Source organism: Eutrigla gurnardus, assembly GCF_963514095.1.
Source record: "Eutrigla gurnardus genome assembly, chromosome: 1".
Lineage (NCBI taxonomy): Eukaryota > Metazoa > Chordata > Actinopteri > Perciformes > Triglidae > Eutrigla > Eutrigla gurnardus.
The window spans coordinates 35,519,674-35,532,173 of NC_139915.1; the positions used below are offsets into that span (position 1 = coordinate 35,519,674).

The following is a 12,500-nucleotide window of genomic DNA, read 5'->3' on the forward strand; positions in this document are numbered from 1 at the left end:
ACAAAAAATATTGTAAATTGTGTAAAATGCTTCATTAGGAAAATGTTTTGCATAATATCCATATTTATTGTTTTCATTGCCTATGCAGAGTTTCCCAAAGCATTAAAAAACAACAATAAATGCTGCATAACTGATTTGTTGTTCAGTTTGTTGTTTAAAAGACTAAATGTTTCCTCTCAGAAATCACACATCACATTTATTTCAGAAGTACAAAATATCACAAAGGCCATTTTCATGAGGAACTAAAATGTGAAAAAAAACCTGTACATAAAAGTAAAAGTACACGTTTTAGTATCGTGATCACATGAGCCACTCATGTTTAACTGAGAACTTAGCAACCAGTGAAGGAAGTGACCATATTTGGACTGCGGAGGAGCGACGGGTGGATCTGATGATTGGCACCCTTACTGGATCTGGATCCATGTGGATTCTGGTGTGAAGCTGCTAACATGTTAGCTTCATAATTCAAGGTCAACTTTACAGCTACGTGTTAAAGTCATCTTAGTAGCTAACTAGCATTGGTAGCATGGTAGCGACCTGTCAATCAGCAGGCAAGCCCCGCCCCTAAAGCATCCCCTGCTTCCTGGTCTGGTGGACTCTAAGTGGAAGCGTTTGAGGAAAGTTGCCGCTGAAGTAGAAAGACGTTCATACACACCCTGAATATTGATTTTAAACAGATCAATAGTTCATGAAGCGATCTCTCAGTATCCGTACGGCGTCCTCGTCCAGAACTGTGAATCCTGTCTAGATTCACGGCCTAGGAAAGATCTCTGCACAGCAACTAACAACTTGTGTCCTCTGGGGTTCGTGTGGTTTTTGTAACAGCGTTTAAATCCGGGTGTTTGTTGCGTTTAGCAGCCTGAAAGATTAAAACCTGATCCATCAGTTCGTTCTCGGCGGATCTAGAACGGGAAGAGACGCCTTTTTAAAATCCCTCTGGGGGAAAAAACTGTAGATTTCAAGATGAAACCTTTAAAAAACATCGTGTTGGAAGTAAAAAAAAGCTGCTTTTTTTCTCAGTTGCTGTAAAACAAAGTTCCGTCGTCGGCGTGAGGTAGAGGAATCTTTAAAAGCCTGAAGAGAAGCCGACCGGGAAACAAAGTGCTCAAGACCAGAAGTCTCCAAATGTAGCGTGGCTGAACCCCAGACCCCAAGAGTTCTTGATTGTCCCAGACCTTGTGAGTCCCAGTCCATCCTAGACCTAGAGAGTTCCAGACCTTGAGAGTTCCATATCATCCCGGAGAAGATTGTCCCAGACCACAAGAGTCCCGCCTCCTTTCGTGTTGAGGAAATACATCTGCCAACATTGTTTAAACCATCTGAACTCATTTTGAAGATGAAATCCATCCAACTCAAACATTAGTGGAAACTAAACCTGGAGGTCCGATGTGTGGCTAACGTTCTAACCGAGACGCCGTCTCGCGGTCCGTCGTCACATTCAGACTCTTTCCTCCCGAAGAACCTCAAAGTCCAAGTGAGTAGAAAGAAGAAGACTTTGAATCATGCTTTTTATTATTTAAGGCCTTGTAGTTTCTTCTGTGGAAGCCACGATGAGATCCGGTCTCAGCTTCTGGGTTTGTCACCACGGCAACAGGAAGCTTTCGTCTCTCAGGACAACCAGCCTTCGTCTCCGTCCGTCCCGACGACGCTCTCCTTCGTTCGCAGGAGTCTTTCCAGACACGGCGAGCGGATCTTGAATGGTGGCGGCCCCCGGCCGGGGCGAGGATCGCCGGCGAGGCGGTGCAGGGGCCCCGAGTCGGTGCTGGAGGAGACAGCGTTGTCCTGGGTCGGGTCCTGGGTCAGGTCCTGGGTCAGGTCCTGGCTGCGCCACGGAGGCCGAGGGGAAGCTGCGGTGGCGGCGGGTTGGCCGAGTGTCGGTTCAGGCATCTTCAGGGAGCAGATGGGCGACGTGTGGAGCCACCGGAGCTGGCTGGAGGAGTCCAGGGAGGGGAGCGACACCGCCGAGGGTGGAGGAGGGGAGGCGCCGCCATGGTGCTGCTGGAGAGGAGAACATCGAGGTCAGAATTTAAGGTCCAGTGTCACATTCATTATTAGCACTTAATATTCATAAGTGTGTTTTTTTTATTGGTCTTATCCATCCAGCTCTAATGTTTTGTCTTGTAAATGTCTTGTATTTTATTTTCTCTTGGCTTTGCTGAGTTAACGGTTTTGATCCATCTTTTGTTCTGTTGGTTTTGCTGATCAACAGCCGTCGTTGCTACGAGCTACGGTCAGAGTCACCAGTTAGCACGGTCACTGGTTCAGCCCAAACACCGGCTGCGAGCTATTAAACGTGTCTGCGACCTCCGTGTGACCTCCACGCTTCTTATGAAATCATCGCCAGTAAAAACATCTTTACCTTCTCGGCCGGGGCGCCGTCGTCCGTCTGGCTCGGGTTCGGTCCGACGTGAGGGAACCAACTTCGAAGCATTTCCTCTATTTTCAGTATAATTCCAAGGAATCGACCGCTAGAGGAGACAAAACAAGAACGTCTTCACATTATGCCACTGAGCTGCAGGTGGAACAAGGTCTGTGTCTGTGGTCCAAACAACAAGGTCTCTGCTGTATTTATGTCTAGATGACCTTATATGGAGTGTTGATGGAGCAGCTACAATGTTAGCGTAGCCTAGCATCCATCAACCAGACTCCATTCAGAAAACCAGCGTTTTAACAGGAGTTATCTTGTGGTCTTACAGACAGACCTAACAAAGCATGACTCAGCACTTTTTACTGATCACCATCATGATGGAGTTATTTCAGCATCCTTTTCATCTGGTTATTGATATTAAATCACAGATCAATACTTGATTCTGGTTCCTCCAGCTGTGGTAGACCAGCCCACGTGGGTCCTGCTAGATCCAGTGAATCCAGCACCAAGCAAATAGAAATGGCATTAAGACATTTGGAAATAATGACATCCAGTGGGCCACATTGGAACCTTTACCGGGCCGGTTTGGGCCCTCGGGTCGTATGTTTGACGCCATTAGTAAAGAGGGTTAACCCTGAAGTTGGCCACAGGCTCTTAAGGTGCTATTAAGGTGGACTGGCTCTCGTTTCAGTGAGTAGTGAAGTACTTGAGTTCATGACTGAGATCGGTGACGTTCAGCCTGAATGTGAGTCGGAGTCGGCCTGCAGCTCAGACAGCTGACGGATGTCTCGCCAGTGGCCGTTACATAAGCCTCATAAAGCCTCTGCCAACACATCGGGCGCTGTGGCTTTATCTGATTGGGCGACGGCATAAAACAGCACAAAGACTGAATAAATAAAAGCCTACGGGGGGGGGGGGGGGGGGGGGGGGGTTCAGATACGGCGGCTAATCTGACTGTATGGACATTCCTCCCCGTCTGTCTGATGCTATCTGATGAACACATACGAGCATCACATGACGTGTACGGGGGACAAGTGGAGCATGTTCAGGTCCACATGAGAAATGTGACCACACACACACACACACACACACACACACACACACACACACACAGGCTGCAGCCCACACGTGGCAGCTCCTCGTTACGTTCACAGGCTATAAATAGAGCAGTAAGCCCCAGAGCGGCCCACTGAAGCCCCGCCCACTGCTCACAGCATCACACACACACACACACACACACACACACACACACACACACACACACACACACACACACACACACACACACTAGAATAACAAGAATAAACATCTGTACAATGACAATACAGTCCAACATAACACAAGATGTAAACAAAAATGTCTAAAAGCTGAAAATAATCATTTTCATTATTGATTGCTTGAATCTGCCAGTTAATTTCTCCAGTTATTAGTTATTAGTTATTTTATTACTTGTAAGACATGTTTTTCTACATGTAACACATATTTTTTGTATTTGTTTCTGAAGTATTATAAATATGTTGTCCATTTGTTTGATTGGATTGTGTTTGTTATCCATAGATCCAGAAGCGGTGAGTATTCACTGCTTTAATTACAATCAGCAGTCCGTCCATCAGGAGCCGTTACTGTTAACGGCTCCGTATTTCAGAGTTTATTCTTCTAAGAAACGTTACAGCCTCCGACCGCCAACATCACCACGTTTCATTGTCTCAGTCCATTAAACCGGCCACACACACACACACACACACACACACACACACACACACACACACACACACACACACACACACACACACACACACACACACACACACACACACACTCCCCCCGTGTGGTCCGGCTCACTTTAAACAGACGTTCCTTCTGCGGCGCTCAGAAACAAACTGTCTCTTTATGTTGAGACTAGCTGTGGGCTAGTTAGCTGCAGGCTAGTTAGCTAACTAACTAATTCCATGCTACAGTTACAGATCGTAGAAAGCAGCACATTAACTGCTCGGCTATTACTTGAACATGTGCCATTCACGATGGCCCTTTAAATTAGCTTGTGCTAATCGCTAGTGCTAGTGCTAATCGCTAATGCTAATCACTATGTTTGGCAAGTCCCATGTTATGCTATAGTATGATTTTATATTTATTTTATATGATGTGCTATACTGCGACGTTTTATAGATGTGATGATTTTCTTGACTTTTTATATATTATGACGTTTTATGATAACATTACTTTGACCTTTTGACCTCTTTTCTTTAAAGGCGTGCTGCACTGACGTTTTATGACTTTTAGAGGACATACTATGATTTTTATGACTTTTTAATAACCTTCCATACTGACTTTTTAATGACCTACTTTATTACATATATTTTTTTCAATCATCTTATGCTAATCACTAGCATACTGGCTATTGTTTTGGTGGTTTGGTAAGTGATGTAAATGTGTGTAAAAGTAAACAAATACAGTTCAAACTATTAAAAAACATTTGTGAATTATCATTAGCAATAGCAGTGAGCATGCTAATCTCTCAGCAGTCTGCAGAGGCGGGAGGCTTAAATGTAACTGCCACTTGTTTGTGCAGTAAAGTGCGTCGGTACGCAGCTGTAAATCAGAGTGTATGACATCACTTCCATCATGATCGTCAAACAAACGTCCTGCAGGTCGTTGTAGTTCTTTTTCTACGAGACGGACTCGTCTGGCTTCAAAGACTCAAACGAGTCCTTTCAGCCGGCGATGACGGACGGAAACGAGCGGCGCTCTGTTTGAAGTAGTAATACTTCACGTCTGTGACGCGACTGGAGGTCGTACAAAGTCCACCAGGATATATACACACACACACACACACACACACACACACACACAACACACACACACACACACACACACACACACACACACACTCAATCCTGGAATAATTAATCACTTATACTGTCGGTTTATTGACAACATTGTACGTTTTTACTGAAATACTACGTGTATATATATCTTGCAGCACCTGTTATGAAGATCCTGCAGAAGTACAAATACTTTGTTGTTACTACATGTTCAAACTAATATCTTCAGAAACAGGCTCGTTACTTTACTTTTCATGTTCATTTGAGGTGAATTATCGATTTATTTTTATATTATTGCGATGTCGGATTCAGTTCGTCTTGTAGAAAACAGGCTACATTTCAGAGCCAGTATTTACACTTGTACTAAGTATGTGTACTTGTACTTGAGGAGAGAACGTCTGGACTCTGTTCCTGATCTGGTCTGGAGATCTGGAGCCACGCCACAGACTCAGGAGGTCTCAGGTATTTACCCCGTGTTCGGATTCTGAAGGACCCCCATTATTCTCTGGATCCGGTCCACGGCAACGCTCTCCTGGAAACTGCTGAGACCTGCAGGGAGAAGAGAGGGAGAGATCTGTCAGAGGAGGAGAGGAGGAGGGAGAAGAGGAGAGAGGACGAGGAGGAAAAGGAAGAGGAGGACAGGAAGAGGAGGAGAGATGAGGAAGAGGAGGACAGGGAGAGGAGGAGAGATGAGGAAGAGGAGGACAGGAAGAGGAGGAGAGATGAGGAAGAGGAGGACAGGGAGAGGAGGAGCGATGAGGAAGAGGAGGACAGGGAGAGGAGGAGCGATGAGGAAGAGGAGGACAGGGAGAGGAGGAGCGATGAGGAAGAGGAGGACAGGAAGAGGAGGAGAGATGAGGAAGAGGAGGACAGGGAGAGGAGGAGCGATGAGGAAGAGGAGGACAGGGAGAGGAGGAGCGATGAGGAAGAGGAGGACAGGGAGAGGAGGAGCGATGAGGAAGAGGAGGACATGGAGAGGAGGAGCGATGAGGAAGAGGAGGAGCTACAGCTTCTTTCCTCTCCACCATGTATTTGGTCACATGCTACATGCTACGTGTACCTGAACCAGGTATGATGTCATACACAGGAACAAGCTCAACCAGCTAACGTGGAACAGAATTAATTTTTTAATCTCCTCCTCCTCCTCCTCCTCCTCTGTGACTGTTGGATGTGGCAGTGCCCTCTGCTGGCCCGGCTATGTAGTGACACCATTTCTGAGTAGTTCCAGTATCAGATTAGTCTTATTATTCTTCTAAAATTGTGGTTTTCATATTTTTACGACATTTTCGTGACAGAGTTGACTTTCCGACAGACGACACGATGATGATCTCTTGTACCCGCTCACATGTCGCCAGCTGTCGTTTCTGCTTTGATTTGCCGGTTCAATGCAAACTTCTGATTATTGTGTATCTGTTGTCCTTCCATCATACTGTACATGACTTCTTTCATTCATTTAAGTCATTACATTTTTCAACATACTATACTATGAATTTTTGGATGGCATATAAATGCCTGCTCATGCTCACATGTTCACTACATCCACCACTAATGCTCTGAATATTACACCTTAAACCAAGAAGAGCCGTTTCCCCTACATCCTCTTTATGTTACACTTAGCTCCATATTTAATGCTCCGATATGAAATTAATCTCATTTCACTCTTGGAACAGACAGGCGGCAGCCTCTGGTTCTGAAAAGTGAAGCCAAATCTGAAGTGCCTTAAGGCTGAATTCTCTCTGCTGGCCACCAGGAGGCGACTCCTCTCTGGTTGTATAGAAGTCTGTGAGAAAATGGTCCTACTTCTCTCTGCTGGCCACCAGGGGGCGACTCCTCTCTGGTTGTATAGAAGTCTATGAGAAAATGGTCCTACTTCTCTCTGCTGGCCACCAGGGGGCGACTCCTCTCTGGTTGTATAGAAGTCTGTGAGAAAATGGTCCTACTTCTCTCTGCTGGCCACCAGGGGGCGACTCCTCTCTGGTTGTATAGAAGTCTATGAGAAAATGGTCCTACTTCTCTCTGCTGGCCACCAGGGGGCGACTCCTCTCTGGTTGTATAGAAGTCTATGAGAAAATGGTCCTACTTCTCTCTGCTGGCCACCAGGGGGCGACTCCTCTCTGGTTGTATAGAAGTCTATGAGAAAATGAGTCTACTTCTCTCTGCTGGCCACCAGGGGGCGACTCCTCTCTGGTTGTATAGAAGTCTATGAGAAAATGGTCCTACTTCTCTCTGCTGGCCACCAGGGGGCGACTCCTCTCTGGTTGTATAGAAGTCTATGAGAAAATGGTCCTACTTCTCTCTGCTGGCCACCAGGGGGCGACTCCTCTCTGGTTGTATAGAAGTCTATGAGAAAATGGTCCTACTTCTCTCTTGATGTATTATCTCAGTAAACATTGTAAACATGAGTTTATGGTCTCAATCTCTAGTTTCAAGTCTTCTTCAATCCAGCATGATGTTCATTTAGTACATTATGGTCCATTTAGAGTCCACCAGACCAGGAAGCAGGGGATGCTTTAGGGGGCGGGGCTTACCTGCTGATTGACAGGTCACTACCATGCTACCAAAAAAAAGCTGGGATCAGACACTTACGTTGGGAGTACCTGCCCGACATCAGGCCCCGCAGGATGGACGCCAGCGGCCGGACGTAGCACTGCAGCGCCGCGCACTGTGGAGCAGAGAGGTGGTTAGCATCGGCGCTAGCAGCACTTCCTACCAGCTGCTCGAGTCCACGTCATGACATCATCACCACGGGCTCAGTTCATTTCATGATTAGTGTGTAACAGTGTGTATTGCTGCACATGACTTATAGCTTATCTTGAATTCCTTCAATTTCTCATTTTTTCAAGGACGTATTGATTTATTTATTGGCGACATTAAACGTCCGCAGGCGCTTCAATTAAAAAATATGTTTTTTTAAAAAGCCGACAGGCTGAATGAAGAGCCTGGTCCTCATAGACCGGCTACACACGTGACTCGGTCTAGATAGTAGACCACATTAGTCCAGAGACCAGACCAGACTATGTGGAGGAACCAGAGACTGTCTGTGGTCCAAACAACAAGGTCTCTGCTGTATTTATGTCTAGATGACCTTATATGGAGTGTTGATGGAGCAGCTACAATGTTAGCGTAGCCTAGCATCCATCAACCAGACTCCATTCAGAAAACCAGCGTTATAATAGTAGTTATCTTGATATTAAATCACAGATCAATACTTTATTCTGGGTCCTCCAGCTGTGGTAGACCAGCCCACGTGGGTCCTGCTGGATCCAATGAGTCCAGCTTGGTGAAACCCACCGAGTACCTCTGGATGATGTCATGATGATGTCATGAGCCCAGACAGGACGGGGTCTAGTAGAGACTTCAACATGTACAAAGCAGCGATAGTGGGGATTCCAGCCGTGATGGAGGAGACCTGGTTGGAGGTGAAGCTCCGCCTCCTCTATAAAAGTTGTTTTCTGTTTGTAAAACATGTTTTGTTTGTTTGGACAGGATTATACCTCCATTCAGGTCAAAGTCATGTGACCTCGAGGCCCTGATCCGGAGTCTAAATCCAGACTCACACCACCGAGAGAGGATGAGAGACGTTAGCAACAGAAAAGCTCTCACCTTCCTCCAGAACTGTTGGTTCTCAGCGTCCGGTCGAGTCTTTTCACAGAGTTGGTCCGACCGGCCGCCGTGCGCTCTCTTCCTGGTCGGACGGCGCTTCGGCTCCGCAGAAAGCCGCTCGCCAACAGAAGTAAATCCCTGAGCTGGACTGACGGTCGGGGTCTGCGGGGCGGCTTGAGATTCAGCAGGGACCTCATAGAGGTCTCCATGGTGACAGCAGCCACTCCTCCGCCTCAGGGTCGCCGGTGATGATGATGGCGGTGATGATGATGATGGCGGTGATGATGATGATGGCGGTGATGATGATGATGATGGCGGTGATGATGATGATGGCGGTGATGGCGGCGGCTCCTCCGCGGGCTGAGGACTGAGTCTCTTCAGGCTGCCGCCGTCGTCGTCCTCGTCGCTGGCGAGCCAGTCGATGGAGAAGTCCGAGTCCGAGGTCGACATGTTGATCTGGACTCTCAGCCGGCGGAGAACATCACGGACCTGCCGGCCAACGCGTGAGCAGAAAAATACAACGTTAAAACATTACGACTATGAAAATGTCATGTCACGATTTATTTACCTGATAATCATCAAAATATTCTTAAAACGACTAAAAAGCAGCAAAATATAATTTTACATTTTGTTAAAATGCTAATATTTGTATTGTGTCTCAGATCATGACAAAGTATCCCTGATTAAATAAAGCATAAATAACATTTTTAAATAATTTATTATTTATTTTTGCTGTGACTGACTTCATAATTGGTTCAACAAGTTGATAAAGTTAGGAGAGCTGGGATGTTTTGTTACATCATAATCAAACGTCATTGTTTTCAGGCTGAATCTGATCTTTTTCAGACTAAATATTTAAACGTGACATCATTTGTAATTCCCTTTAAAACGTGAATTTATATGAAACGGGTTTTAAACGGTTCAAGACTCTATGAAAAGGCTTCTTTCAGCACTGAGTGAGAATAAAAATATAATAAAACAACATTATAACGTATATTCTTGCTGGATTTGCTAATCCTCCAGTAGAATTATAATCCAAATGTACTTCCATCGTAGATTCATGTGAGAGGGTCTTATCTTGTTTGAACATCCCAGTCCAGCCAGTCTAGTCCAGTCCAGCTAGTCTAGTCCAGTCCAGCTAGTCTAGTCCAGTCCAGCTAGTCCAGTCCAGTCCACGCGCTCCGCGTCATGCGGATCCATTCACGCCTTTACCCCTCCGGATGGTTCACGGTTCTGGATCGGGTTCAGGAAGCGACGCGGACACGCGGAGTCCCATTTTAAATGGGTTTAAAACGCCACGAGCGCAGGTCACGTGAGCCTGACATCATCATCAATATCATAAATATAATAATCACAATGAGAAGAATGATGATGATGATGATGATGAATCCAGGTGAGTTGTGAGGGGTGAACGCAGCGCGCGTGCGCGTGCGTGTGAGCAGCAGAGCACTTACCAGAAGTGAAGCGCGTGTTTCCCGTCCGGCTCGGTGAGGCGAGGACACGCGGCGGAGCGCGCGGGGGGATGCGGACGCGCTGGCGGGCCGAGCGGACTGATGATGGAACCATGAAACCAGCAGACGACGGCGGGAGGCGGGAGGAGGGAGGGCGCGCGGGAGGGAGTCCCATCCAGCGCCCGTGCAGCCTCTCCCCGGGCAACGTGTCCGAGAGAGGCGGGGCACAAGCCCTCTCTGTCCGCTCCGGTCTGGAGCGCTCACCCCCTCCCCCTCTCACGGACACGAGCAGGACACGCGCACACACACGCGCACACACGCAATACGCACGAAAATTCAAATCGTTGTGGAAAAATAAATAAAAACAGCTCGGGAAGGAAAAAGCAAGCACACACGTGATCACGTCATGACGAAACAATGGCGCGTCACAGCCCGTGCTCCTTTCAATTAAGCTCTCCCATTGGATCGGAGTCGCACTGCAGCACGTGACGAGCGCGGGGGCTAATTAATGCTGCGTTTAAGGACGCCCTGGAAATGTCGGAGGTTTGGATTAAACGCGCACACGTGCTCTTATCAGACAATCAACATGTGGGTCCGGAAATAAGCCTGACTGTAAAAGGAGCTGCTGTGTTTATTTCTGAGCTTCTCAATGATGCGGGCCGAGGTTATGGAAGACTATATAAATAAATAAACAGATAAATACAAATACAACTCAATGAATCAATAAAATGAGAAAAAAATAAATGTATAAAAAAACTTGATAAATTAAAAATAAAGACACAAATACATAAATGACTCAATACATTATCATAAAAATATAAAGAAAAACATACACGACTCAATGAAAAAATACAATTATGAAGAAAGAAGTATATTAAAAAATATATAAATTAAATAATAAAGAGAAATTAATAAATTACTCAATAAATTACAAAAATAATGAAAAAAATACATTGACTCAATAAATTATTAAAAAAACGATGAAGAAAGAATAAAATATAAACGACTCAATAAATAAATAAAATAATAAAGAAAAATATATAAATGACTCAATAAATAAAAACAAAATTAAAAAAAATACATAAATGACTCAATGCATAAAAAATAATAAAGAAAGAAGTATATAAATGAAGAACTTTATTTGATGAATGAAACTTTTTTTGGGCCCTCAGTGAGAAATGTAGTTTTTGAAAGGCTAAACTAAATTGAAGCGTAACATTTCTCAGATAAAAACATGGTGTGAATTCTGTTTTTAAAAATAAAGTTTGATTTTTTGGACCTTACACAACGCTCTGGAGTCGCAGCACTAGAATCTAATTCTACAAATATTATAAAACTAATAATATGACTCTAGCTTTGTGTTTTAAATGCAGAAATAAACAGAGAGCAATCGTGATCGGAAACAAGACATTGATTGATTTAGTTTCTCTCCTGCAGTTTGTCCCCGACAGTAGAAATAGTTCTTGATCTGTTTGTCGCCATTGAATCCATAATGTACATTTTTCCAGAGCTCAGAAAAATACTGTGTTTTTATCTCCCAGTATTATTTCTTTACGTCTACAACACACCTCCACTAAGAGCCTGCTGACGTGAGTTCAATTCCCTGGAGTTAACAGAGCTTTACGTTGAAGCCTATCAGCTGTCCCAGTACATAGCCCGCTCCTTTTCTCTTTTCTTTCCCCGGCAGTGACTTGCACTTCCACTCAGCTTCAGACACTGAAACCACAATTGTTCAAGTCCCATATCCTGTTGGTGATAACGTTCCGCCGGAGAAGAAGACGGGAAGAAAGGAAACCTTTTGCACATATTTTCCAACAATGGCCCCTTTACATTCAGCGATCCCTAAAATATAATAAACAATGGACTCATTTCCATTTGCCTGGGTTTTTGTTGTTGCAGGGAACGGTTGGATTGCTGGTGGTCGGTGGGAATAAACACTTAATCTTTACGAAACACAAACGAGTGATTCTCTGCTGCGTTGAGGGAAACGGGAACGTTTAACGTCTGCTGCCCTCATGTTGGATCCAGCTGAGTCATCTCATGAGTCAGCGGGGAAACGCAGCCTTATGGATTCTCTCTTTGTCTTCTTCATACAGTCGATGCAGCTGGCGGCGGCGAGGACCACCATGAGGCCGTGATGCACGTTTCCCCCATGAGGGGCACCGTTCTGGATGACTCAGGTCAGGTCGGCTATTAAAAAAACTCAACTTAACTGATCACATGTGTACATCTACGTTACTTTTTTAAATTACCACT

The 12,500-nt window shown here is 45.3% G+C and overlaps 1 protein-coding gene and 1 long non-coding RNA gene across 3 annotated transcripts in view; one reads left to right on the forward strand and one right to left on the reverse strand.

Annotated features, from left to right (window-relative positions):
* Positions 1–8: 8 nt before the first annotated feature.
* LOC311012941 (uncharacterized protein) lies at positions 9–10,639 on the reverse strand. 2 transcript variants are annotated; one of them, XM_084008779.1, is made up of 6 exons: positions 10,248–10,639; positions 8,794–9,282; positions 7,777–7,852; positions 5,661–5,739; positions 2,360–2,468; positions 9–1,995 (listed from the first exon to the last, which is right to left on the reverse strand). In XM_084008779.1, exons 2-6 carry the CDS (start codon positions 9,241–9,243, stop codon positions 1,609–1,611), a joined length of 1,101 nt encoding a protein of 366 aa, XP_083864905.1. In that variant the 5' UTR covers positions 9,244–9,282; positions 10,248–10,639; the 3' UTR covers positions 9–1,608. The 2 variants fall into 2 exon arrangements, with proteins under 2 accessions (XP_083864905.1, XP_083864904.1); XM_084008778.1 differs by having other exon boundaries at positions 9–1,998; positions 10,248–10,636.
* Positions 10,640–12,187: 1,548 nt separating this feature from the next.
* The window catches only part of LOC311024285, an 11,943-nt gene continuing 11,630 nt past the window's right edge, over positions 12,188–12,500 (forward strand). Inside the window, exon 1 of the long non-coding RNA XR_014598291.1 lies at positions 12,188–12,424. This is a non-coding gene — a long non-coding RNA (uncharacterized lncRNA). The remainder of the gene's footprint in view (positions 12,425–12,500) is intronic.

Bases quoted from the DNA above. Each gene is read 5' to 3' on its own strand.
- LOC311012941 (XM_084008778.1), bottom strand. From the start codon at position 9,243: ATGTCGACCTCGGACTCGGACTTCTCCATCGACTGGCTCGCCAGCGAC. The intron at 7,853-8,793 runs GTGAGAGCTTTT...TCTGCTCCACAG, and splicing joins ACCAACAGTTCTGGAGGAAG to TGCGCGGCGCTGCAGTGCTA. The intron at 2,469-5,660 runs GTAAATACCTGA...TGTCTCCTCTAG, and splicing joins CTTCAGAATCCGAACACGGG to CGGTCGATTCCTTGGAATTA.